Here is a 26,903-nt window from a genome sequence, read left to right on the forward strand (position 1 = left end):
AATCAGGGCTAAATGATTACGCATATAACTATTTTAATACTAATTTATATTAGCAAAAACTGTACATAAGAAAAAAAATATTGTGGAATGACCCCGTAACAGTGTTGAAGATACAAATATGCTGCAGTTAAACTGATTCAGTTAGTGTACGAATGTGTGAGACACACCTTTTTTGCACTTATGTACATAGTCCACGAAAGAAATCCTTGGAACTTATTTTGAATATAAAAAGTCTGTAATAATACAGGAAAAGTTTGTAAAAGAGATAGGTATTACTAAGGCTTTGAAAAGGAGGAGTTTTTTGCTATAAAACTTATCTGAAAGCATGATGTTGCTTTGCTGTTGTAAAAGCTTTGTAGTTTGCCATAGCTTATTATACAGCAGACTGATAACAGGTCAGCTCCAACCTGCAGCACAGAGAATGGGAAACGGTGTGGAATTAATTAGTAAGGTCACTAGCAAAGATTCAAATTACTTTTTTTAATCAGCCTACATTTTCAAACACACCCCAGGTCATGTTTCTGATAGGTTGTGTTCTCGGTGAATCCTATTAAGACTGGTAGGTCCATGGCAGCACACACACATTTTTCCTAGCACCTAATCCTATTTCTGTCTGGAAGTGTTTATCTGTGGGAGGTGATTGTCATTGTGGTGAGTGTTTTAAATCCCAGAATGAATTTGAAGTGTCACAACTTCTTGATTTTATTTTTTTTAACCTTTTGGGGCAGGGTAACAAAATGGAAGGAGTTGGTGAGCCGTGGATGGGCAGGGATGGGTTGGGATTGTCTGGGACCAGTGCTTTCTGCTGTGTGACAGCCATGGTGTTTATTTGAGAGGCACAGGTTGCAGGTGCTGCTGGGGCAGGAAGGTGGAGGCTGCTGGCAGTGTGGCCAGCTGGATGCTCGAGGCTGGGACAAACAAGACTCTTTGAGTTGCCAGCAAAGCAGAGCAAAGCTGTGGCCCCTCGGTGAGCAGCCTCTTATTCCTGTTCATATTGGTACTGCTGGGTCTCTGCAGTGCTGGGGGATTTTGGAGCAGCTAAAGCGCCTGTGTTGACTGGTTTCTTTTTGATTGGAACAAGTTTCAGTTTTTGTTGGAATATTTTTTTTCCTTTGGTGCTTTTTTTTGCAAAACTTAAGCCCCAGTTATGGTTCAGAAAAGTAGCTGGTTTTGCCATGAGTCCGGTCCTGACTCGAGCCGTGAGTCAAGTCCCCCAGAGCAGAAGGGGTGGGAGGTGGCATCCGCTGTCACTGTCGCCCTTTGCTGGATGTCCTGGGATTGGGGAACTGTTGCTGCCAAGCCCAAGACCTGTTCCTTGGCCAGCATTCCCGACTCCTGGCAATGCCAGTGTGTGCCCAGCCAGCCCACTCTGCACCACAGGGCTGTGCAAGTGGTGGTTTGCTGAATTGGAGCAGCCCCACGGTCTTTAAAATGAGGAAAGATCAGATGTTGCTTCTCTCGGTGGTGTTATATAATAACCTAGATTTTAATACAAAATAATCAGCTAGTTCAAGCCACCACATGATTATGGCTTCCCTTTGCCATAATCAGTTTCTATAATCAAGCTCTTTCTCATTTCTAGGATTATGACAGAAAAATATTTTGCACTATGTGAAATGAATCATAACTGGTCAAACTTGTTGGGGTTATGAGCATGATCATGACAACACTGCTAAAATCTTTGCTAGTGATCTTTACTGACATCCTCTATCATCAAAAATAACTCTATATGCCTCTCAATGGAGATACTTAAACATGCAAAATAACACAACTGTTAAATAAAATGAAGTTATTTTTCCAAACACACAACAGAGAGAATTACCTGACACCGAATTACAAGGTTCCAGTTCTTTATTACTGTACACAGATGCTATTTGATAGTGGTGGAAGCCAAATGATTTTGTTGCCATGGCTTTTGTATCCTAGCAGATGAGGGGATGATAAGACCATTCTTAGACTGGATTATGGGATTTTTTTTTCTTTCCAATTAGCTTTGTTTTAATTTTTTTTTAGATCATGAAAATGAACCAACTCCTCACCCTTTATTACATCACCTGACAGCAGATCACTGTTTTTTTTTTTATAAATAGAGAATTGTATTTTAGGCAATCACTAAAATCAAAGAGAATGTTCTCCTAAATTGTCAATTTTTAATTTAAATATATAAAAACATTTATACTGTACTGTGTAAAGTAGATCTTTGAAGCACATTCTTCTTTTCATAGGCATTTCTGGTAAAACAAAGTAAGGGAAGCATTAGATATCAATTTAATGGAATAGTTTAGAAAATATATACAAATGATTACACTTAGCCCTGTGGAATTGTAAGAAATTAAAATATCATTGGATCCAGACAGGCGTAGGTTAATGCAGTATTTCAGTTCTATAACAGGATAGTTCATTCCCTCAACTGCTACCAACAGGGTGTATACGCTTTGAATTTATGTTTCTTTTTGTCACATTATATTGCTGTAGTGCTTGTACGTGCTTTAGAAATGTGCATAATGCTACTCATTTTAGTATGTTACTTCTATATTGTTATTGTTTATTTTTTTGATCTTTTAATAAAGTGTATAAAATTCTTGGTTATGTTTTTTATGGATCCATATCTACACATTAATAGGAGTTTACTTTAAAAACTTTTAAAGTTCCAGTTTGTTAGTCCCAAACTTCAAAGATTCTGGTGTAAAAATAATAACTAATGAATTTGAATCTATGTTATATCTGAAGTGTAGATCAACAGAATAAATTTCTTTCCAGAAAATATCTTCAGTATTTTGAATTCTGTAGCCAGTGCCTCCTTTTTACTGGATGCACTTGGCCTATCATATTAAAGTTACTAACACAAGACAGACATTTGTATTTTAGAAAAATAAAAAGTAAAACTTTCCAGATGCTGCCTTTTGGTTTCTCTCATGCCTTAGACCCTCGGAGACACATGTGATGTGGTCTGCTTGGCTTGTATTTTTCCATGCTTCCTTTCTGACCCTGTCTGTGATGTGATTAGAAAAGAGATCAGAGCTGTGCATTTGAAGATAACCATGAAGAATGAATCAACTCCCATTCAAAGGCCTACAGATTTTTTAGAAAAGTAGTTGTGTGTATTAATTTTTATCTTTTCAGCATTTGTGTCAGATACTGTTTTGAATGTCCCAGTGCAATAATACATCAGTGAGCTCCCCTTTGGCAGCAGCCTGGATGCCCCAGGTCTCTTCCAAGTGCCCAGCTCATCCTGGGCTGCCCCACCAGGCTCAGGCCTCCGGCCAGCACAAGCCAGGGCTGCCTCTCAGCATGGTCTGGAGCCACCCTCGCTGAGCTGGGTCTAAGCTGCTGCAAGAGAAAATTGCTTCTTGATGAGCTTGTTTGTCCTCTCTGTAACGTCGCGTAGATTCAGACATAAGAAAACTGCTCAGCAGTTTTGGTCACCACCTTGTTACCAATAGCATTGTGTCAGAGGGGCTTTCACCCTTAAACTGGCTGAGCCAGGGCACGTGGCTGTCCCCAGCCCCAGCACCAATCGTGGGTGGCACAGGACCACGTTGGAGCCCCGAGGATGTGAGTGACTGCCCTCATGATGTGCGAGTGTTGGTGCAGCCTTGGCCTCCAGGCGTCTGGGACAGGGCAGCAGCTTGATGGGTGAGCCTGGATGGTGCAGCCACAGGAGTTCCGTGTCAGCACAAGGGAGTCCCCTCACAGCAGGGGAGGGATCCTTGCCTATTTTCCCAAAAGAGTTTGAAAATCTGACTCTTGGGACCTGGGGGAGGGATTAGGAGTTTGAGAATGTGTTTCAGGGGGTGTGGGTGCAGTAAAGCTGCTCGGGGCAGGAGCAGTGGTGAGGAGGCACTGCCAGAGGAGGCTGGGCAGACCCTGCTCCTCATCCCCAGTAGGACAAGCTGCTGACTTTGAGAACAGACAGACCAAACCCAGGACAAATTATGTAACTGCTGCTTTTTCATCAACCTGTTCCCCTGACTTCTCCTTGCAGGTTAATTGACTCTATTTGTGTGTCAAGGCCACTTGGAGCTTTCGTCTATAAATTACTCCTGCCTCATCTGATGGCACAGTTAAATGTCTGAATTGTTTCTAAGATTAAAAAAAAAAATCACCTGGAACTGAAACTTTTCTAGGCAGTTGATGTGGAAGCATGGGATCTTTCCTGAACGGTTGCTTATTTTTTTTATTGCTAGCTTTGGTCTGGCTTTCTTTCCCTGCAGGATGGAGACGGGGGCTTTCAAGTGATGCATTCCCTGAGATGTGGGGTAGGCTGGACCTTGGCTGCTTGAAGACATGCTCTGCTCAGGAGAGGAGATTGGGGGTGGGAGTCCCACACTAGCACTGAAGATCGAGGGTAGTCCATCAACAAGAAACTTCAAATCATGTTTCAAGGCCAAACAGCATCCTTGGGCCAGGGATGTGGAATTTTACCTGGGACCCATTTGCAGAAGTTACAGGAGGAGCTGCTTCAAACTGCTCTGTAGATGGAGTTGGATTAAAGGATCTGACCAAAATTATTTATAATATATTTACAGCACATGTCATTTTGAAGTCTTACAGCACCTGGCCCATTTACTTTTTCCTTGGGACTTTTTTGTGCAGGAAAGTCAAGTTTAATACAAAAATCTTCTCGCTCTTTGGCTGTTGAAGCTTCTGTGGGAGACGGGGAAAATTCGATTTTTCAAGACTTGCTCCACATTCAGATGGTCCAAAGCCAGTTTTTATTCAGTCTGGTCTTAGTGTTGGACAAATAGATCAATTTGATTTATTTCTTATGAGAAATAAGAGAATGGAGGAATGTTTGGCTAATCCCCAATGAGGTGTGGATCTAAAATATGCTCTTCAACACAAGCAGCCCTTGACTCCCCAGCAGGAGTCATGTCAGAGTGCAGGACAGTGTGAGGAACAGCCTGTACCCACTCACTTGTGCTCTGAGCTGTTTTTGCAGGTTGTGCACTCAGGTGCCTCCAGTACGTCTGAGATGGCAGCACATGCCAATAAAGGATCCCTGTGAGTGGGCTGGGAGGCCTCTGAGGTGTCTGTGGACAGGGAGACAGAAAATGCCACAGCCTGAAGGCCATGGGGACAGGCTTGGAGGAGCAGCCACCCAGCAAGGCCTGGCTCAGTTGGAAGATGTTTGCTTTCCCCTTCCCGCCTCATTTTGCCTTTTTCAGGGTGGCTCTGCCAGTCTGTTTAGCAGGCATGTGCCTTGGCATCTACCCCACTGTTCCCACTGCCCTTCCCCTGGATCCAAAAGCGTAAATCCAGCCCCAAGGGGATGGCACTGTGACACCTCACCACTTGCCTGAGGAAGATCCCTGCTGCCAGGCAGGAGGCCCTGGCACGGTGCTGCTGCACCATTTCTCTCTTCACAGCCACAGCTGGGCTCAACAGAGGTATTTCTGCTTTGCTCCATGGTTTGTGTAAATGATTTGCTTGTAAATGTTATCAGAGCCTTCCCAAGGGAGCTGCTGCCTCCCACCCTCCACAGCCACATGTTTGAAGCCTGTGTCTGTAATTAATGTGGCTTCTGCTTTAATGCTTCACAGCATCAACGTTCAGCCCATCTCCATGGCAGTGCTTCTGCTGCAGTTCCTGCATGTCCTGTGCTCCCCATGGCTCTACCTGCCCCACAGCTCTGCCAGCCCTCAGTTTTGCCCCACACCTGCAGCACAGTGGCACCTCAATGTCTGGCAGGGCTCCTGCTGGTGAGCAGCTACTGGTGATCACTTCAAGGCACGCTGGGGGTGTTCTGGGCTGCATGTGGCTGCACCAAAGCAAAGGTGCCTGTGCTTTGTAAAGCTTCTGGAAAACTCTTGTTGAAGATAACTGTGTTTTGTTTTCCCCCACAGGAGCCTGAATCAGAGCCATCAGCCACTTGCCCTGCAGGGTGAGCCTGGCTGAGGGTCACACTCTGCCATGCTAGTAAGGAGACAGGATATTCCCATCACTGTTCTCAGGGCCATGTGTGGCTATGCCAAGGCAGAGGAGATGCAAAGGTAAGACCATGTATTCTCTGGGGTGCAGGGTGCTCCACACCACATGAGGTTGGAGTGTGAAGAAGCAGCAAGTGCTGGCTCAGCAGCTCCCCTGCGTGGAGCATCCCTTGTTCTTTGGAAGCTGGATGTTCCCAGTCCTGCTGCTCTGGCCCTGTTGTGACCCTCAGCAAGGTTAAGGACAGGCAGGACCCCAGCAGTGGATGGACGATGCACAGGTCACACATCGCAATGCTACTTGTGTTATTGCATAAATCAAAGGGATTTCGGTGAGGATAAAGAGGGCAACCTGGGACTCTGAGCTGGGGAAGATGAGGCCTTGGAAGATTTTAATTTCCTACACTGAACAGTCCGAGGGTGAGGGCTGTGGCCACATTTGGACCAGTGGGGTTAGACTGTGGGTCACCCATGCTGAGGAAGTAGGTGGGCTACAGTTTTCTCTGCCAGGCTCTCACCCCTCTGCCAGCTTTGCTCAGTTATGGGAAATCCTTTGAGCTTTTGCAGTAGTGCTGTATTTAGGTCTGCACTGTATTAGGGCTTGGCATAGGGAGCACAGTGAGATTTCTCACTTAATAAAGAATGTTTTAAAGGCATTTGTCACTGTGGGCCTGCTGCCGGGAGCCAGCTCTCTGGGCAGGCAGGGAGGGTGCTGTGGGAGGCGAGGGAGCTGGGCTGGCTCCAAGCCCTGCTATGTTTGGCCCTGGCCAGGTCCCATCTCTGCCCCTGTGCTCCCACACTGAACCCTGGACAGAGGGTCGTGGTCTGCCCTCATTACTGACCCAGCCAGGGGGCACATCAGGTTGTGCATCCCAGAGCTGCAGCTAGTGACCTCCCTGCCCATCTGCATCAGCACAGCTGCTGGCAAAGCCCAGCCACCCTCCCGTGAGGCTCCAGGGCTGCTGTGCTGGCGGGAGGCCCATCCTGCTGGCAGTAAATGTGTCATCGGATGGCGATCGGGGATCATGAGTCACGAACGCCCACTGCCAGCCAGCCAGCCTGGCCAGTCCTGGCTCAGGGCTGCAGAGCACGAGCTGCGAGAGATCTGCTACCTCCTCCTCCTCCAGCCTCACCAACCTGCATCTTCCGCGGGGCACCAAAAGATGGAGCATTCCTCTGGCAGTGCTTACCTGGGGCTGAGGTGACAGTCAGCTTCCCTGGGCCAGCATGGGGATGTGATGGTCCCCCCACACCCGTGCTCCAGGTGTCTGTCTGACACTGCCACAGCTCTACCCCCACCTCTTGGACAGCTTGGCAAGGATGGGGCTGAGGGGGCTGCCTGTGGAAGTGTGTGTCCTCTGGACTGAGGACACACAAGTAGCTGAAGCTGGGGCTGGGCCAGCTCAGGGTCTGCTGCCAGGAGCCTGGAGGAGCCTCTGGACTCCCCTTTCAGTGTGGATTTCTCTTTTAATCTGGTAATTGTTGAGGCAACACTATTAGATCCAGATTTTGAGCCAGTGGTGATGGGTGATGGCAAATGGCCCACACTCTTGTGGAGGGCAAAGCTCAGCCCTTGGCTTGTGGGCAAGTGAGGAGCTTTCTCTCACTGTCCAGCCCCATGAGTGCATTTCAGCACTTTAATCCTTGTCCCCAAACTCTAACCCCTGCAGTTATGGAGGGCCACAACCTGGAGAAAGCCAGGCTTCTGCATCAGACCATAGCTGCTACACAAAGGACAGGAGAGAAATTGTGCTGTGGCTCAAGTGACATCCCTGGGCAAGCCCAGTGTAAGTGCATGTGGCAGCCCCTTTGGTGGGGCTCAGCTGGGAGCCCCAGCAGCCTCCTCCCCTTTCCCTCAGACCTGCCGAGTGAGCAAGAAAAGCAACATTTTGTGAGATTGTTGTGGATCTGCTGCTGGTCCAGGCCCCAGAGCAAAAGCAATCCCAGTGCCTCTCTCAAAACCACCACTGAGGTCCCCAGGGAGGGCCCCAACCCCAGATAGAAATCATCAGACAGGGAAAGCTTTTATTTCCTTTCTGTCTTTGGCTTTTCTAGGGCCAGGCTTGATTATTCCTTTCAGCAACACTAAGTGCTAGAGAGGCTCAGCAGCCAGAGATCAATTTTTTCTGCTCTTGGCACAGTGTGTCTGTGCAGGGGGAAGTGGCTTTTTTCCTCCCCTTTCCATTGTGCTGAGACTTGGTGGGTGACACCAGGGGCAGTGGCAGCTGCATTTGCCAGAGGGAGGGTGGCAGGGAACGTGTGCCATCCCTCACCTGGTGCTATGCTGATGGAGGATGTCAAAGCCTTTCACTTAGGGCCATTGAAGAGCGAAGATACTGCCAGGAAAAAAATCCCAGCTTGTCTCAGAAATCAGTACCACTCTGAGGCACAGTGCAGGGTGGGCCCCTCCGCTGCTGCCTCTGCTCCTGCTGTGATGTCCTCTCTCATTCACCACAAAGCACTTGCTAATGGAAGATTACTTTCTTTCTAGGAAACATGCAAAAATTAGTCTCCACAGGAATAATATGCAAAGATCTCATGTTTAAGTGATTGGAACATAGGGATGGCACATGGTATGAAGACTGAACACAGAGAGAATCAAGATGGTTCTCAATTACACAGACAAGATAAGGGAAAAATTAAGAGAATTACCGAATTTTAAGAGGATGGGAAAGAATTTGGCATGGGATTAAATATTAGAGAAAAGATTAGAACAGCAAAAAAGCAGATGAGAAAAGCCTCAGGGGCGAGGCAGATGGACCAGAGCAAGGAGAGCTATCAGCCCACTTACAAGGACTAACCTAGGGATGAGCCCTGGCACTGTCCCCACAGCATCCCAAGTTCACACTCCCACACTGGAGCTGTATCCAGGTCTGCTGTGGCACAAGGCAGAGGGAAGAGCATCCTCTCCCTGGCACTGGCATGGCTGGACTTTCTCAAAGGCAGCTGAGAGTGAGGTGTCCATGGCTGTGGGTCAATGAGGCAATGGATCAATGAGGCAGTGAGCCCTCAGTGTGAGTGGTGGCTCGGTCCACGCAGGGCTGTTTGTTGGTCCATCTGTGCAGGGATGGGAGGTGGTTGCCTGTCCTGGAGGCTGGGAGGGAGCACCAGCCTGGCAGAGCCATTTGCTTCCACCAGCCATCAGCCTGATCCTCTCCAGGCTCTGCAAATTAGGAAATTCTTTGAAACAATGAAGTGTCACACTGCAATACCAGGTAGCAGCCCTGCTTCTTTAAGCAGAAATACAGCTGGGGTTTGGATCACTGGCTTTTATCTGCAAAATGCTCAAGCAAGCTCATAAACTGCAGAACAAAATACTAAAGACTGCAGGTAACTATGGCAGAGACATCTGGAGTCCTCCCCGGCATGAGGAGCCCCAGCAAAGCTGTTGATGGGCTCCCACTGCTTCTGATCCTGGCTGGCAAATATTAAATTTGGGCATTTCAAGCTGAGAAATCAACTGCTTTGCAACCCCATCTAATTTGAATACTCCAATTAAGCAGTTTCAATGCTTTCCTCTTCCCAGGACCTTCCCTGGCCAAGCACGTTAACCCCCTTGGTTCCCAGGCTCCTGGAGAAGTCAGCCTCTGAGGTCTGTTGATTTGGCTCCCTTCGATGATGATGATGGATGCCACATGCTATGCAGGCTGCAGCTCTCCAGGGTATTATGAAGACCCCTGCTAGTGTTGGATTGTCTCCAAGCAACCAGGTGTTCTTTCCAGGAAAGCTGGCAGGCTCTGGTGTGGAGGACACACAGCGTTGTCCCATCAGCCTCCCTTGACAGGGAAGCTGTTCAAGTGTCTCATAATGAGTTCACCATGTTCCTGGTCTGCAGATCATTTGTTGGCTGTTGGCAAAGGCAGCCTGGAGAGAAGCTCTGCCTGGCTCCCACTGCCCATGGCTCTGCCACTGCACTGCTAAGGAAAGCCTTCCCTCTGAAAAAGAGAAGGAAAGATCAGATCCCTCTGATCTCCTCTGGAAGCATCTCATCCAAGATGTGCCTCTGCCCTCATCAGAGGCACGTGCAGGTTGGCCATTTGGGGGTACATGTGCCAGGCACAGGGACTCTCTGGTGATGTGTTTGCACATCCTCAGCTGTAGCTGGGGAAAAGATATGGGTGGGAAAAGGAGTGTCATCAGCATGGGGAACAGGGCCATGCCAGGAAGATTGTCTGTGATATTCTGACATGATATTCCATGATTCTAAAACAATTAATGTGTGCCACCATGCAGCATTTGGTGACAGTGGCACTGCCCACCTGGGAAGTGTATCTCCCACATGCCATAACTGCTGCCAGAGCTCAGATATTGTTCATCCCGTGCTGGCCAGGAGTGATGCTGCAGGAAAGGGCCACTAGTATTCCAACAGAAATGTCCCCGTGTCACCCACCCAAGGCACTGAGGCCCTGCCATGAAGACAAGGTGCTGGGCTGTCTTGGTGACACCACCTGTCCCTGGGCTGGGGACAGGACAGGGCAGTGGCTGTTCTGGTCTCAGGTCACTGCACAGCCTGGCAGTGCCTGCCCAGGGACTCAGCACGGTTTAATGAGCTCAGTGCCAGAGCCTGCATGGAGGAATTAACGACTCGGAATAATACTCGTCACTTTGCTAGAGGAAATTGTCGAGTGAAAAGCAATTTACTAAAAAAGAGGGAGGAAAGAAATGGTTTTGCTTATTAATATCAACATCATATTAAAGTATTTTCTCAATGCCTCATTTGGACTGAATTTTACATTTTCTCTCTCTTGTTCTCACCAATGGGAGTAAAGAAGGGGATTTCACTCTAATTAATTGTTGGCTGCTTCATTTGGCCAGCAAATTTCATGAGCAAGTTTACACATTTCTGTAGCATTTGAATTGCAAATGCTGCAGAAATATGATAAAGAAAGGGAAACACATGGAATTCTAAAAGGAAATGGGAACCTTTCTGTAAGACATCAGTATAAAATTGCTTTATTTTTACAAACCTTAAAAATATCTCTTGACAAAGTATTTACCTTCCTCCCTCCTTTCTTTTCATTTGAAGTTTAAAGCAACAGGTTTGGTTTCTGTGTTCACTGTTGCTTTCTGGCTTTTCACCCTTAAGGAGCTGTATTTTCAGTTTTACTCCACTGTTGGCTAGAAACTTTAAAATATATATGTGTATGTATTTCTATGAAGAGGCTGTCCCATGACTTAGTGATTTAACAAAAGCAAATCTGAGGACAGCCACATCCCCTCAGCTTTGCAGAAATTTGTGGAAGGGGGTACCCAAGGAGAGGGTGCTGTGCTGGCATCATGTCAGGTGTGTGAAGGACAGGCCACTTTTGGACAGGCCTGACACAGACACAGTGAGCAATAGCTGGAGCCCCTTCCCAGGCACTGCAGAAAGGATTACAGCAGCTTGGACTGTGAAGGGCAATGAGGAGAGCCCCATGTCTGGAGAAAATAGGAAGAGGAATGACCCATGAAACCACATTTCTGGCTTCACCAGCACTGGCTTGTTCACAGAGAGCAGTGACTCATCACCACCCAGAGACCCAGAGACCTGCTCAGATGCTGATCCTGCAGGCAGGAGATGCAGCATCAGAAGGGATAACCAGGAGAGAGGGCTGGTGAGGAGGTGAGGGGCTGCAGGCAGTGAGTGTGGCAGGGTATAGCAACAGCATCTTACCCTGTGGTGCTGTTCAGCTCCTGGGCCAAGCTCTTCTAAATGGCTGGTGATCTGGCACCACGTCTGCGAGCCAAAGAGAGATGCTTCTCCCAGAAATCCCAATAGCCTCCTTGTTGTATCAATTATATTTCAGTGCAGCCCTACTTCTGCTTCAGAATCAGTAATTGTGTTGGAAAATGTCCCTTACCTCTTTTGAAGCACCATCATGCCTTTTGTTGCTACTAAAGTAATGGCTAAAAGCTGAGGGATGGCAGAAAACCAGAAATTTCTGAGAAAGGTTCTCAGGATTTGCCTCTGAGTCATCTCTATATTGGCAGGAAAAGCTGGCAAAAAAAGAAAAGTATCTCTGCAGGTTCTGAAACAGCCCCAGAAACAGGAGTCTGGGCCAGGTGGACAACCTCTAAGACACATTTCACTGGAACCTGATGGGGCTGAGATCAAAAGCTGTCAGTGCAGTTATGTGACTGGTGTGACACGATCTCCTTGAATGAGCTGCATATGAGCGCAGTCCCCGGTGCTCCAGTAGCCATTCAAGCCCTGAGGAGCTGGTTCCTACCCTGCAGCTTCCATGCTGAACACCATAAGGCACAATAAGTGGATTAGCACAACCGCTGGAAGAGGCGAAGAAGAAACGACACTAGGTCTTAAGCTGGTTTTGCATGTATTTACGCAAATGATGTCCCCAGCTAGACGGTAACTGAGGTGAAATCCGGGCTATCCCTGCTGCCCTGGCTCAGCAGCCTGCTGCAGGCTTCCTGGCAGAGGAGAGCCGGCTTTGTAGCTCGGGCAGACACAGGGAGCCAGTGCCGATCAATGATGGCACTGGGGACAGCCCACAGGAGGTGGTGGCGGCTGTGCAGCATCCACACTGTGGCTGCAGTGAGGAGGCTTTGGCTGCTGGGGGGTGCTGCAGTCCCACCCTGGCATCCACAGGATATGTTCCAGTCTCCTCACTCCTATCATGGCGGGGAGATGCTTTTTCGTCACCTCTCGGGGTGCTGCTCCCAGTCCTGCCTCCCTGTTGGGCACGGCAGCGGGCAGGATGCATCTCTCACACTGGTGAGATGGGGATTGCAATTATTCCTGGCCCTTGCTTGTGCCATCTGTCTGTTCCCTGAACATCCCTGCAGGATCTGTGTCTTAGCAGGTTAATTTAATAAGAGCCTGCTTTATTGTTGCTGGCTGCAGGCACAGCACAGAGCAGCTGAGTCCATCAACAGCACAGAGCGGCTCTGGCCGCAATCGAATCCTGCCCGGATATTCATTTGGGAAGGTTGTTTTGCTGAGAAAGGGCAAACTCTCCTGGGGCAGCACTGAGGGCTCAGCCCTGCTCCTTTCTCCTTGGCAGGAGCTGTGGAGAAAGTGGCAGCACAGATTAAATCGGGCCTTTGACCCGGGATGTGCCGCACCTCATCGGGAGGAGATGGTGATACCGAGGGAGTGGCAGAGGTGGTATTGGCAGGAGGTGCCCCGCATGGCTTGCTCAGGGCTTGGCCATTTATGGCAGAAGCAGCTCTTCCCATCCAGAGTTTCAAAACCTTTTACATCACCAGCTATTTTTGTGGCTCAGGATATGTGGTAGGGCACGAGGCGGTGAAAGAGCTGTGCAAGCTGTTTAATGAAGGGAATGACTCGTCTTAAGGATAACAAACAACCTGGTGCACTTTGAGATCAATCTTTTTTTGTTGTTGTTTTTTTCAGCTGTAGGCATCTATGCCCAGGTATAAAATGCTGTGAGCTGGGAAATAAATCTTGGCAATCCAAATCAATACTAGAAGATGAGGGAAAAAAAATCCAGTTTCCCAATCTCATGTCCACTTCCTTGGGCTTCTTCCCAGCCGAAGAGTGAGGCATTGCTGGTTAAAGTCAATTGCATAAAAATATATTTGGCTTTTCTCCCGCTGTGCTCTTTGCCCCTTCCTCTCCCACAGTCATTCCTCCACCCATCACAAACATAATGGACCAGCAGTGCCACAAAGACGTGCACATAATGAACCTAAGTGACCGTGTAATCTTATTATTGTCACCCTCATCCTCCCTTGCCCCTTTTATCCCTCCCCCCATTTGTCACTGTCGCCGATTGTGTCATGGTTAAAATTAGATGGGAAGCTCCTCTGGGAGCAACTGCGGCTGTCCTTTATCCCGAGCACCCTGAGTGCATTAAGGTACTTTGCAACAACTCGTGATTTCTAATGGGGCTAAAGTAGGAGGCAGCCTGTTTTCATGCTCACCTTTTTACATTTTCGAGCTGATTCACCAGCCACATGAAAATCTTCCATCCAGGCACGTCTTCCTCCTGCCAGCAATTCACTTGACAAACAATTCTGGAGGCTACGAGGAAGGAAAGAGAGGGCTTTTTAATTTACATGTAATAAATAAAAGTGAATCAAATTTAGCGTAACTTAAGTAAGATTTGTTCTGGAGAAGTCCTCACTGACCTTTTCCCATAATACACATGCTCTCTTTATGGAAAGGAAGTGAATAAAATAAACCCGTTTATGAAAATAGCCACAAGCAGAGTCACCTCCTCAGTACTTTTGGATGGTATTAGCCTTGACCAAGCACCTCTCTAGGGCTGCTGGAAGCCCAGGATGAACACAACACGGCAGCTGTGTCTGCCTTGGACTTGCAATCAAACAAGTGATGCGGAGAGGAAAGAGACAAATCCAGCACCTCACATGTGCCTGCCGAAATTCTGCACACCGCAGGGAGCAGCAGAAACGAATAGGGTTATACTGGAGGGCAGCTTCTCCTACGGGTGGGAATCATCGAGCTGGGTCTGAAGTGACTGGAGGGATTTTATTTTAGAAAGAAAACAGACGTCGATTGTTTTTAGCTTCTTCCCCTTAGCAAGGGGGGAGTTTCATCGCCGGGGGAAGCGGCGGGGCCGGGGCGGCTCCGGTGCCGTGCTGACACCTGCTGTCCGCCCTGCCGCGGGAGAGCGGAGCCGCCGAGCCCCGCATCCCGAAATTCCTGCCCGCCCCGGGAGGATTCCCTCGGAAAGGGCTCCGAGGGAAAAGGGGAAAACGCGGGGCAGCCGAGCAGTGAGGGCTTGTGGCAGCTGTGGAGGTGCACAGACACGGGACAGTCTTGCAGGTAGAGGTAACAACTTTGAGTCACGGAGTGGTTTGGGATGGAAAGGACCCTAAAGATGATCTCATTTCACCCCCCGCCACGGGTGGCCTTGGACATTTCCAGGGATTGGGGCAGCCAAGGCTTCTCTGCGAGGCCAGGGCCTCACCACCCTGACAACAAAGATCTTCTCCCTAATATCTAACCTAAACCTAAACCTACACTCTTTCAGTCCGAACCTGTGGTAAATGTAATGGATAAATTTGTTATCTGTTACTGTCACTCTGCCCACCCAGCATTCGATCGATGTTGTCCAATTTTATTGTGGCTTTTAATCGTTTTTTTTTTTTTTTTAATTTGCTAAATAAATTCTGTTATTTTGAATTGGCTTCTTATAATTTATAACAGAACCCTTTCCTGTCACTTGCATGTATTTGTAAAGAGTCTCTGTCTTTCCTGTAAATTCCCTTCAGACATCGGAAGGGGCAATTATGTCCCCGTTTTTCCTTAGGTCTCCCGAAACTTTCTCATCTCCATGCTGAATGTTATAAATGATTAAAAGCCAATTCAAAATAAAAAGAATTTATTTAGCAATTTTTCCAAAATCAAATTGAAAGGCCACAATAAACTCGGACAACACTGATCGAATGCTGGGTGGGCAGAGTGATGGTAACAACGGTACCATCAAACCTCGACCACACACACTGGGTCTTGGCATATGGGTTTTTATACAGTTTATTTATCTCGAGGCTAAGTCCATTGAGAGTCCAAATATTCATGTATCTCTTTATCTCCAAGCAAGGTTTTGAAAGGGATTCCTCTAAGTATGAAAAGACGATTCAGGAGTCTTCCCGGATTTCTCCTTTGGGGTGTTGATTTGATCATTCTCCGGATCCCCTATCAAGATTGTTATCAGATGTCAGCAGCCGTGAAGTGGAGGCCCATCATTGATGAATGGGCCATCTCCAGTCCGGCCATGTCATTTCTGCTGCAAATTTTGTGTTTTCACAGCTTGAACAATAGGCCTTGGACTCTTGGAGACGCCCTTGACGTACTCTTGAGTACGCCCTGAGCTTTTAATAGACCAAACTTTTTGATACAATACACACGAATTTATCCATTACTATACTGAACAATCCCAATTCTCTCAGTCTTTTCGCATATTAGAGGTGCTCCATCCCAGTGACCAACTTGGTGACCCTATTTGTCACCAACCCAGCGGGTTTCCAGGGATGAAGAACCGGGGTGCTGGTGCTCCACTCTCGACACCCGCGGGTGTCATAGACCGGGTCCCCTCCCCCGCGGGTCTTTTCCCGGCTGGGAGCTCAGAGGAGTTTGTTAAAGCGTTTAAGTTATTGAGTGCCGAGCAGGAGCTCGTGCAGGGACAACGCGCCCCTCACGGAGTCTGCGGCCTCGACCGCCATGTTAGCGCCGCCATGTTGGGGGCCGGGCTGGGACAGTGCCTCGGTGCCTCACGCAAGTCTGTCCCCCGTCACAGCGCGGGTGCCTCGGTGCCACACGCTAATCTCCCCCCCGGCGCAGACCGGGAGGGCCGTGACGCAGCACGCCGGAAGTGAGCGAGCGGCGGCGGGGCGGGGCCGCCTCCGGTGCCTCAGCAAAATCCTTCCGGGTGGGGGTGGCCCTGGCGGGCGGGTCCCGCGGCCGAGGCAGCGATGGCGGGAGCTCGGCGGTGAAGGAGGGGCAGCGGGGCTGGGGCCGCGCCGGGCGCTGACAGGGCTCTCGTTCCCCCCAGGACGGCGCGGAAGCAGTGGGGCCTCGCCCTTCATCTGAAGCGGGCCGGGGCTATGCGAGGGCCGCAGTGCCGCCTGCCCTAGGCCCGGGCCCGGTGGGGAGCGGCGAGCGGGTCCCGATGCGGGAGTACAAGGTGGTGGTGCTGGGCAGCGGGGGGGTGGGGAAGTCCGCCCTGACGGTGCAGTTCGTCACCGGGACCTTCATCGAGAAGTACGACCCTACCATTGAGGACTTCTACCGCAAGGAGATCGAGGTGGACTCGTCCCCCTCGGTGCTGGAGATCCTGGACACGGCGGGCACCGAGCAGTTCGCCTCCATGCGCGACCTCTACATCAAGAACGGGCAGGGATTCATCCTCGTCTACAGCCTGGTCAACCAGCAGTCCTTCCAGGTAACCTCGCTCGGTGTCCCGTCCTCGGATGGAGCCGGCCCTGTCCTGGGGAAGGCGCTGGGCCGAGGAGGAAGTTTTAGGGGTAGCCACGTGTGCGTAGAAGCGCTTTATCTCCGAAGGGCCAAAAGTGTAAATGCCCAGCTTGAAAGCGCGTTTACTAGCTCTGCTTCCTGATGGAAAACTGCTTGCTTTGCAGGTACTTATCAGGGTGCCACCATTGTTAAATCCCACGCAGTGCTGGAGAACAATGACTTGCTCCCACTTCCCCAGCAGAAATCTCTTGGCAATCCCCTTTTGTGAAGAAATCACTCGATATCAAAATCGAGACTTCCCCTTCCAACCCCCTCTCCTTCCTAAAAGGCATGTTTCTGCAGTTGCTCTTGAAGAGAGTCTCATTGTTCTGCAGTTGTGACTTGTTAAGGGAGCTGCTATTTTCCGCTCCCTCCCCCCAAAATATATTCCTGTCCAGCACGAGCTCCATGCTCTCACAGCGTAGGTGGAGTACTGGAGATGAGAACTAGCTATACACGGTAATTTGTGGGATCTGGATTTGGTTTCTACTACTGAAACTCTCCAAAAAAAGGAAACGTCTCAGCCAGTAACTGGTCTAAGCTGCCTGTAGAAACGGGGCTTTGTTTTTGGGCAATAAGTGAGTTTAGCTGCACTCCGTGCAGCGCAGGGATTTGCAGCTCCTGCCTTGGCTTGGGCTGCTGAGCTGGGTATGTTCCAGCTGCTTGGCAAGACCTTGCACACCCCCACTGTTTGCTTCTGCTGAAGGCTAAACCTTATCTTAGCAGAGGCCTCGAAAACAACCCTGTGCAAGCTGTAGACCTGCTTATCTCTGGAAAACAACAGCAGTGACACTGGGATGCTTCTGCTCTCATTTTCACTGATTTTTGGGTTCCAGTGAGCCCTCATTATTTGGGGAATGGATGTACAGTAATCCAGCTTGTTAATATTTAATTATTCCCGTCTGTCTGTAGTGTGTTTGCTCAGAAGGCTGTAGGTGTAAACCACTCTGCAGTTCTTTACACAGGGGTAACTTCAAACGCCGGGTTGTTTTGTCTCAGAACTATGCAAGAATTTGTAGTACTGATAGTAACATAAAAGACTCAGGGGGCAGAGGAGGCTGACTCAAGCTTTCAAGTGTAAACTCCCAATGTCGGCTCAGACTTGAATAAATGCATCTCTAGGTAATAAAATCACTTTACAGCATCTAATTTGGTTACTTACATGTGATTAAATGTGTTCACAATGAATTATTCTAAGCATTCCAGGGCTGAGAAGGCCTTATTTAAATTGACGGATTTCTCAAGCTGTAAACTAAGCACGAACTTCCTAAATGGTTGTGTAATGGCATGCCCCTGCTAGGGTTACAGGTCCTTTTACTTGAGACAACTTCTTCAGAAAGCTGAAACCAGCCTTCAGAGCAGCAATACCGTGTCCTCCTCTGGCTGTCTGAGAGCACAGCAGTCACTTTTTGTTTGTATATCCACATAAATTCTATAATATGTGCATGTTACTATACAAAATAAGAAGTAACTAGGTTATAGGCAATAAATTTTCTCTGAATTCCAGTTCTGCGTGGGCTGTGAGCTTAAGGAGCCTTCTGATGTATTTTCAATGTTTCAGTTGCACGTGAGGGTTGTTAAAGTGTGTTTCTCTAGTGGTTCTGTAGCAATTCCTTGTACGTAATTCTTTGTACGTACTAACCAGCTGGATTGTTTGACCAGGACATCAAGCCGATGCGGGACCAGATTGTCCGGGTGAAGAGATACGAGAAAGTTCCTCTGATCCTGGTGGGGAATAAAGTGGATCTGGAGTCGGAGAGGGAAGTCTTATCTGCAGAAGGCAGAGCCCTGGCTCAGGAGTGGGGCTGTCCCTTCATGGAAACGTCAGCCAAGAGCAAAACAATGGTGGATGAACTGTTTGCTGAGATCGTCAGGCAAATGAACTATGCCTCCCTGCCTGAAAAACAAGATCAATGTTGTACAACTTGCATCGTCCAGTGAGAGAAATTAAGAAAAACCTCAACCATGGCCATACAGAGCAGGTTGGTGCAACAGTCATAACTAACTGAGGTGCCTAAACATGGTGTTTCAGTAAGAGATAAAGGGACAGGGAGTCTGAAATGAGGCAGTCATCCTCCAAGAGATTTGAGCTTGTGAACATGATTGAGTCAAATGGACTTCCTGTGTTACCTCAGTAGGGTTAGTCAGGGAATGCTGCATTTGCTTGCAGTGATTTTACAATGACATAAAGTGAATGATCTCATCTGCACCTATTTTGACTGTCAGTGCTGTATTTGAGGCTGTGTTATTCTGCGTAAGTGCTTCGTGTTGTTACAGTGGGGTTATTCTTGTAGCTGGTATCTGAATTACTTTCAAGTAATGGGAGTTACTTGGAGCTCAATGGGATTATTGTGACCAAGTTTCTCAGTAGTTTTTCTGAGAAGACTTTGAGTTTGTTGAAAAGAAATGAAGTTCTGTAGTACAGAAACTGACAGTACCCTTCTGCCTTATCAGTGGAGTAAGTTTCTCATGCCAGAGAACCACCTTGAGTGCTGAGAAGTGGCTCGAAGCCCACATGTAATAGTCAAGGGCGTGCACAAAGTGCTTTTCATCTCCAATCTCCAGAGCAGAGAACACACTGTAAAATGGCTTCCCAATGCACAGCTCTCCTTTCCCAGTGACTTGTAAGAGGTGTGATGAGAGTGCAGCTTTCACAGGGCCCTCTGTAAAGCTTCCCAGGTGTGTCAGGTGTTGCTTTGATTTTTTTATTTTTTATCCTCCAGGACAGCTGCCTATGGCCATTCATGTGTGGTTTTCAGCACCTTTTTCACCTGACTGTGAATGGGTCTGTTCCTCCTCGATTTCGCATTCCCATGAGGTGGTTCTGAGCCTCCCCACGGTCCTGTTTCCCCTCTAGCTGTTGCAGGTCTTGTTTCAGTGCTGGCGCAAATCCACATTTCTGCAGAGTACCGTTGGTGTGCTCTGTGTGCAGCCAGCTGGTCCCTCAGGCCTCCAGTTGTCTCTTGGACCTGTCTTTGCAAACAGCTCGTCATGATCTCCGAGGGCAAGTGCAGGAATGAGGGAGGATGTGGAAATTCAGGGGAAGGAACTGCCCCTCCTGACAGCTGCACTACTTGAGGCTCAGACTCCCAGTGCCATGTTAGTAACTTGCTTAACTCAAAGGAGCTTTTTGTGTCTGAGTGACAAGAGGGAAAATAGGTTATTACTGGAAGCTTTGGACCATGTATTCTCTTTAATCTTGAGTGCAAGGTTAGAGAGTGAAGTCTCAAAGCTTGTGTTTGAGATTGTTATCAAGGGCTTTGTAAATATAAAGTTTTAGGTGCTTATGGCCCTAGCACTTTCATGCTACAGATAATACATGATGTTTTTATCTCCAGTTCTGTGAAATTAGGAAGAGGTGCTGTCACTGTGTAAGAGATGTGTGTAAATTTGAGATCTGCCTGTTGAAAGGTGAGCGAGCTTGTTGTTTTGGAACAGAGGAAAATACAAATAAAGTCTTTCATCGTACATTAATCACACCTGCAGAGTCTATAGAGTTCTAGGAGGAAATGGATATAAGAAATTACTGTCTTTTTTTTTTATATATATATAATTGAGTGCTGCATGGGTAATATCCTGAGTTGTGTATAATAATCCAATGTTACAGCTATTTCTAAGGCAGCTTTACAAACAAGATTATGTGGACTAGAAGTATCATGCCAAAGGATATGGCAATCCCCTGGGTTACTAATTGTTCATCTTGTACAGGTTACTGTCTTAAACTCTCACAAAATCAGGCCTTTCATCCTTGAAATTTATAGTTCTGGAATTGATTGCTTCTAAGAGAGGCTTTGTAACCTGTCTGCTTCTGGATTTAGCACTAAGTAGCACATTTAATCTTAAAGGTGAAACTGATGAAGGGGCAGGGTCACGTTATTCCTTTGAATGATAACTTATGCCTAGATTTAGTGGGTTTCCTAAACGTGTTCTTGCTTCAGAAGAAACATCTGAATTCTTACATCTTTGTGAGCTCTTGTGAGGAAGAGGATCTAAGCTTTTGTGATAGAGGTTTCCTCTCCTTCCTTCTGCCTGCCTTAGACAGTCACCCCAAGCCTTTAGCAGCACACTGCTTCCTTGCTTCTGGGGAATGTTGTCTCTGTGCAGTATAGTGTCATCACCTGTGCCAAACAAAGTCTTTCCTTCCTGATCCATTTCCTATTCAGTCCAGTTTTCACCATGTCTGGAACTGTTATTACTCATTCTGTTATTTCACAGGCCTCATGCTCTGTGTATTTCATTTCTGACTAACACTTTTGGGGTACTTTTCCTGGTTCCCACTCCGTCCTTGTTCTTTGACTGAGTGGATGTGGGATCTCATTAACTTTCTCGTAAGCCTTTGCTCCGTGATAATTTCTGTGTGATGTGCTCTGGTAAGAGAGGTGCTGATGGTGTCTTGTGATAGCTCTAATCAGCTTTGTAATCGTGCTTATCTGTGATCCAGGAAACAATTACTGCTGGTCAGACCTCTGCTTTAAGAGTGATCTCTCCTAGGTAAATTGAAACTGAGGAAGTAGAACCAGCTATGTGAAAATCTGTGTGTAGGAAGTGGGCTTGAACTACAGCTGTGTCCTGGGATCATCATCATCATCTCTGGGTTCTGTAACCTGGCTGTGTCCAGGAGGAGTCTTGGGTGTGTCAGTTCTCAGAGAAGTACATACAACAGTTTGTGTTTCTACAGTTCTGGTGCAGAAACCCACTGGTGGGGTGGGGGTGGATTTTTCTGCTGGGCCTAGCTTTGCCTGAGGCTGTTCTAGTGTCAGTTTTAACTCACAGGCAGCACTTAACCTCTTTTTGGTGTTCATACCTCAGCCTGTCTGTCAGCTGTGATGTGTAGGTTCTTTCATGACATTTTTGAGAAGCATTTGCTAAACTGCTGTTCCAGTCAGCTGCCTTGGATGAGATGAAGGATGGAACACAACTGCATAGTCAGAATAACTCATAGTTCCTTTAAAAAATGTGTGTTGATCTCACATCCTGTTTCCCAACTCCTCTTTCCTGTTTCTGCAGTGGTCTTCTGATGTTTTGCTCTTGCATTCAGAGATGGGAGAGTTCCAGGACCTGCTTTGTGTTCCTTGCTCCAGTATTTATTTCTCTTGAATTTTCAGTATGACACTGTTTTGCATTTTGAATCTTCTTTAAAACTTGGTACAGTGCTCATGTACTGAAGTCTTTCTGATACTAATAGGATTTGTAACACCTTAACATTGGAGACGAAAGACTGATTCTGATTAGTGCTTTCTGTTCCCTGTGTTCATGAGTAACTGCTATTGGCAAGGTTGAAGGAAGAGTATTCCTCTCTAGAAATAAAAACTGAAACTACTCTCTTCTGGTCTATGTGGCTGTGCAACACGGACACATTTATTATACTATATTGTCTAACTTCCCCTTCTCTCCTGCCTGCTCACAGAAGAGACCAAGGAGTGGTATAAAATATCACAGGCAAATGAAGCCAGGCAAGGTATCATGTTGTGTTAATTTTAGTAACTAAACACAAATGGAGAGATGACAAATCTGAATTGAGAGGGCCCTAACCTGCAAATGCAAGGATGCTGAAAGGCATGTGGAGGAAAATATTATTACTTATTTTTCTGTTCTTACTATTCCCAGCAATTCTTTACTGGCCACATTATTGAATACTGGGTTTAGATGAAATTTTTGAGGTAGATCTAACTCTGGTAGGATGAGGAGCTGCACTGTAAATGGTTTGCCTCGTCTGTGCTCTAAGCAAAGATAAAACATCTATTAAGCAGGTCTCATCTGTCCCCATTAGAAGCTTAATGTTGGTTTGCAGCTTTTGACAGTACAGGGACCCTCACTGTCGAAGATTTGTGGGCCAGCAACAGTGTGTGGGGTGGGATTGATCTCACCAGACTGGGAGAGAATTGCTGTTAGTTGGAAAACATACAAACAAACAAGAAAAATGTGGCTGTTGGCTCCTGTTAGGGCAGGAGTGCTGCACCTGAGTGTTGGGGTTGACCAGTTGTTAGGCAAGAAAGGGAGCCCTGGCTCTGTCACGACAAAATGTTAGCTGAGACCAAATCAGCAGCTGAAAAGAAATGGTTCATAGAACCATTCAGGAAACATAAGATCCTGACTCATTTCGAGAAATTACTTCAAAAATTGGGAAGACTCCTGAAAAGCCATGAATCAAGTCAGAGTGAAGTGCATGCATGTACATATGACATGTTTCTACAGACTTTGAGCTTTGCCTGAGGCTTTCAGATGTCTCTGCAGATAAGTCCTGGGAGGTACAAGCAAGTTATCTGAAGTGCCAAGATGTTTTGGTCACACTGGTAGTGTGTTGGTATGCTTGATTGAGGATGGTGGTGTACAGCTCTGTCCTTGCTGAGGCTGTCTGAATGCTGAGGGCCTTTTTTAGGAGTCGTTTAGAGGGTCTGATTGCTAGGAACACAGATGTCAAAACTAAGTTGGCTCATCTGCCTGTTCCCAGAATTTGTGCTCAAGGCCATTGCTGTATGTTACTGGGTATTCCACATACACTGGGTCCTGCATTGGTGCATCTGTACAAGAGAACTTAAATTTCCTGGCTTTTTCAGGTCTTTAGATTCAGTTTCATATCCCACAGCAGCAGCTATTACAGAGTGAATAGCAATAGGTTGTTTGCTTGCCTCTTGTATTACCTGAGTTAGTGGAGCATTTGGAAATGCTGCTGTGGGAAACAGTCGTTTGGAGTTCAGGATGGAAAACTGGCCATTCCAGGCAGGGGAGTTCACTTTGGATGTGTATTGAATATGGCTTTCATTAGTTTTCCCTTTTTTTGTTTGTTTGTTTGTTTAAATTGCAGATAAAACTCAGAGGAAACTTGCACAGATGCTGCTTTGGAGAACTTTCAGCCCAGGTTGCAGAGCTGAGCCTTGGTAAACCTGTCTCTATTACAGCACATTGCCATACATCTAAGTGCATAAGGTTGGTGGCCTCCAGGATCCACACACCTTAATCAGAATGCTTAGCATGTTTACCATAAGTTTTAAAATCTGTTCTTTATCTATCAGTCCTTTTATAGCTTTCTAAGTTCATATAATGGCTAATATGCAAGAGTTCATTTTTAATATTTTAATTGATTTCTTTAATCAATTCTGAACTTGTATTTATTAAATACTTAAACTCAGTATTACCTACTCAATGCCTTTTAAAAGAAGAGAGTTTTAATGGAGGATAAATTGAGCCTTAAACAAATGGTTACTTCTGTATATTACCTCGCATCAGTGCTTATTTCTCTTTGCAAGGTTTTCTCCTACAATGTAGTTGGTCATTCTTTGAGACTTTTTGTTTACGTGTGACAGTGTCATGGAAAGATACTGAAGGCACCTCTGTTGTGTGGATATTGTATCCCTTTTCTTGGCAAATGCAGCTGTGACAATGTGTTTGTAACCAGTCCCATTTGACAGTAGGGATTACTTGGAATGGGATATAAAGTCTCCAGCTGATGTTTCTCACAATCTCCAGTTTCTTAACTGAACATGACAATTGTAGCATTGAAAAACGGCAGCACACTTTTCTTCTACTGAGATTCTAAACTTGTGTGTTTACAAATTGCTTCTCTATGCCTTTGAAAAGGGATAATGTATCCTTCAGAACGGGCTCTATGCCTACTCTGTCAGCTCAGCTTTGCCTGGCACAATAAGAGACATCTAGTAGATCTCTGCATATGTAAATCTAATGCAAATAAGATCACTTTACATTTTATAGTTTTTAATATTTGTCTTTCTGAATAATATTTTAAAGCAATAGTTGTTAAAGTTTTTCTTGCACTGTCACAAGTTGCGTTTTAGTTTGTTTTTTTTCCCCAGTAAACAAGTTTAATAATAGAGATAAGTTGATGTAACAAGGGGAAAAGCACCAGGTTTCAGTGATACTAACTGCAAGCGTGCTTTAAACAGCCATTGCCTTCCTTATTGTTTACCTGATCAACATTTTCTCTGAATACTTGAAAATTTTAACAATAACACAGGTATAAAGAGCAGAATGAAAATGTACAAAGAACAGACAAAATCTTTTTGTTCACCTTAATTAACGTGTTGCATACATGAGAGCTTTTTCTAGCAGTGGTTTCAAATGTGTAATTTTTTTTGCAGAAATTTAATAACTGCAGCTCACCTACTGCACCAAAGTTCTAGGTTTTTAGGAGCCCAGCTTTAGTCATTTGAACATGCTTCTAGAAATGTACATTCTTTCCCTGTAATAGCTAAATATCTATGAGAAAAGCTCCAGTAAAAGCAGTGATGGATATATGAGGTTAAGCAGTTGAAAACTCACAAACTGTATTGTGGATGATGGCATTTAAAACAATAAAAGATCACCGGTACAGTATCTCAATATTAATGTGTTTTATTGGTAATAATGCAGGCTGACTTTACAATCTTAGCAGAAATAAAGGTTCTGTGTCTACGTTAAGTGTTGAATTTGAATCCTGAAAAGAAGAGGACACACTAGGATTTCTGCCTGGTTGTTGAAACATCTGATTCTCTTTCTGTGGGGTTACTTGAAATATTTTTTTCCTGTTTGTACAAACTTTATAAACAGGCTGAGGCTAATACTTAGGTTTGCACTTTAATATCAAAATTAAACCAAACCTTGTATTCAAAGTAGATTTTTTTTTAAGTGATGGTTGTTGATCTTTTTTGTAGGTTGTAAGGAAGTAATAGGGTATGAAAGTAATTCATAAAGATCCTAGTTTTCCTTTGTCTAAGAAGGAAAAAAGTTGGTTGGTATTGATCAGTGGTTCATTCCTATGGGTAGTTTTCAAAGCAGTGTCCATTTTCATTGACCTCAGCAAAAAAAAAAAAAAAAAAAAAAAAAGAAAAAAGAAAAAAACAAACAAATGAAAAAAACCTTAAACTTGAACTAGCTTAGAGTGACAGGACTGGGAAAATGAGAGATGGTTTCTTCAGCACACTCTGGGGGGAAAAAGGGACCAAAAGTTTATTTAGGCTTCCTCAATAGTTTGCATGTGAAGTTGCTTATTAGAGTAAGAGGCTAATAATAAATGCAATATGTATTGTCTTTACTATGGCATCTGTTTAGGAGTTGTTCAAATCACTGCAGTAGGGCTCTACAAATAAAAATGTAACCTAACATCTTGTATCTAATGTACTGTATCTTTATCAGTGATAGGTGAAATCTGGAATAACAAGTGCAAAATTGGAACAATTACCTATAATGCTTTGTAAAAAGTTTTTTCCAGTAGAATTCATTCTTGTCATTTTGTAAGACAACCCTACAGTCCACCTGTTTGTAACTTTTTTAATAAAATAGATACCTGTATTACCAAACCGGGGTGAGTAGTCTGTGTTCAGTTTCTTCTGGAGTGGGCTGAACTGACAAGCTGCTGCTGCTTTTTGTTTTGCGGGTTGTTTTTGAGGTCCTGGTTATTCTGAATACAATAACCACATCTGAATTTTCTTGAGTGATTCCTGGTGTGGGGGCACAGGGTGTACAGCTGTGCCTCAGCTGGGTGTAAAGCTCTGGGGTGCTCTGAGGAGAGAGAAGGGAGTGCAAAAGCTGTGCTTTGTCTTCCTGTGCAAGGCAGGTAGACCCTGAGCTCTGAGGGTTCAAAGCCAGCGTGATGGAGCTTTGTTCAAAAGAAATCTGTGTTTGTCTTGTGCAAGTCATTAATGTTCTTGTTTTTGTGCAGGCTTTCTGTGTGTGAAGATGGCCACAAGTTCTGACATCACCTTGCAGTGTGTAGCTGCCCTCCAGCCAGAGCTATCTTTCCACCACCGTGGCAGAGTGAGTGCTCCTGGAGCTCTGCCACAGGAGAGGCACAAGTTTTTTCCAGAAAACCAAAGTGCCCAAAGCTATTTGATAACAATTATCTTAAATGCTCAGTAAAAGCCCTGAATTTGCCAAGTCAGTGATTGTTATCTGGGCCCTGTAACAAAAAGTGCATCTTCCTCAGGACATACAGTCTTGGCACTGACTTTTAGTACTGTGTTCGTAAGTAAAGCTGTGTGTTAATGGAAAATGTGATTTCAGGTTGAGAAAATGTTGATACCTTCAGTCCTCAGCAATCTGGC

General features: G+C 46.2%; 1 protein-coding gene across 1 annotated transcript; it reads left to right on the top strand.

Annotated features, from left to right (window-relative positions):
* Positions 1–16,369: 16,369 nt before the first annotated feature.
* LOC136373968 (ras-related protein Rap-2c) lies at positions 16,370–26,159 on the top strand. Its single transcript, XM_066339058.1, has 3 exons — positions 16,370–16,795; positions 18,529–18,848; positions 23,672–26,159. Exons 1-2 carry the CDS (start codon positions 16,523–16,525, stop codon positions 18,805–18,807), a joined length of 552 nt encoding a protein of 183 aa, XP_066195155.1. The 5' UTR covers positions 16,370–16,522; the 3' UTR covers positions 18,808–18,848; positions 23,672–26,159.
* Positions 26,160–26,903: the final 744 nt, after the last annotated feature.

This window comes from Sylvia atricapilla, chromosome Z (genome assembly GCF_009819655.1).
Source record: "Sylvia atricapilla isolate bSylAtr1 chromosome Z, bSylAtr1.pri, whole genome shotgun sequence".
NCBI lineage: Eukaryota > Metazoa > Chordata > Aves > Passeriformes > Sylviidae > Sylvia > Sylvia atricapilla.

Coding starts and splice junctions, on each gene's coding strand:
- LOC136373968 (XM_066339058.1), top strand. CDS start 16,523: ATGCGGGAGTACAAGGTGGTGGTGCTGGGCAGCGGGGGGGTGGGGAAG. Junction 16,796..18,528: donor TCAACCAGCAGTCCTTCCAG/GTAACCTCGCTC, acceptor TTGTTTGACCAG/GACATCAAGCCGATGCGGGA.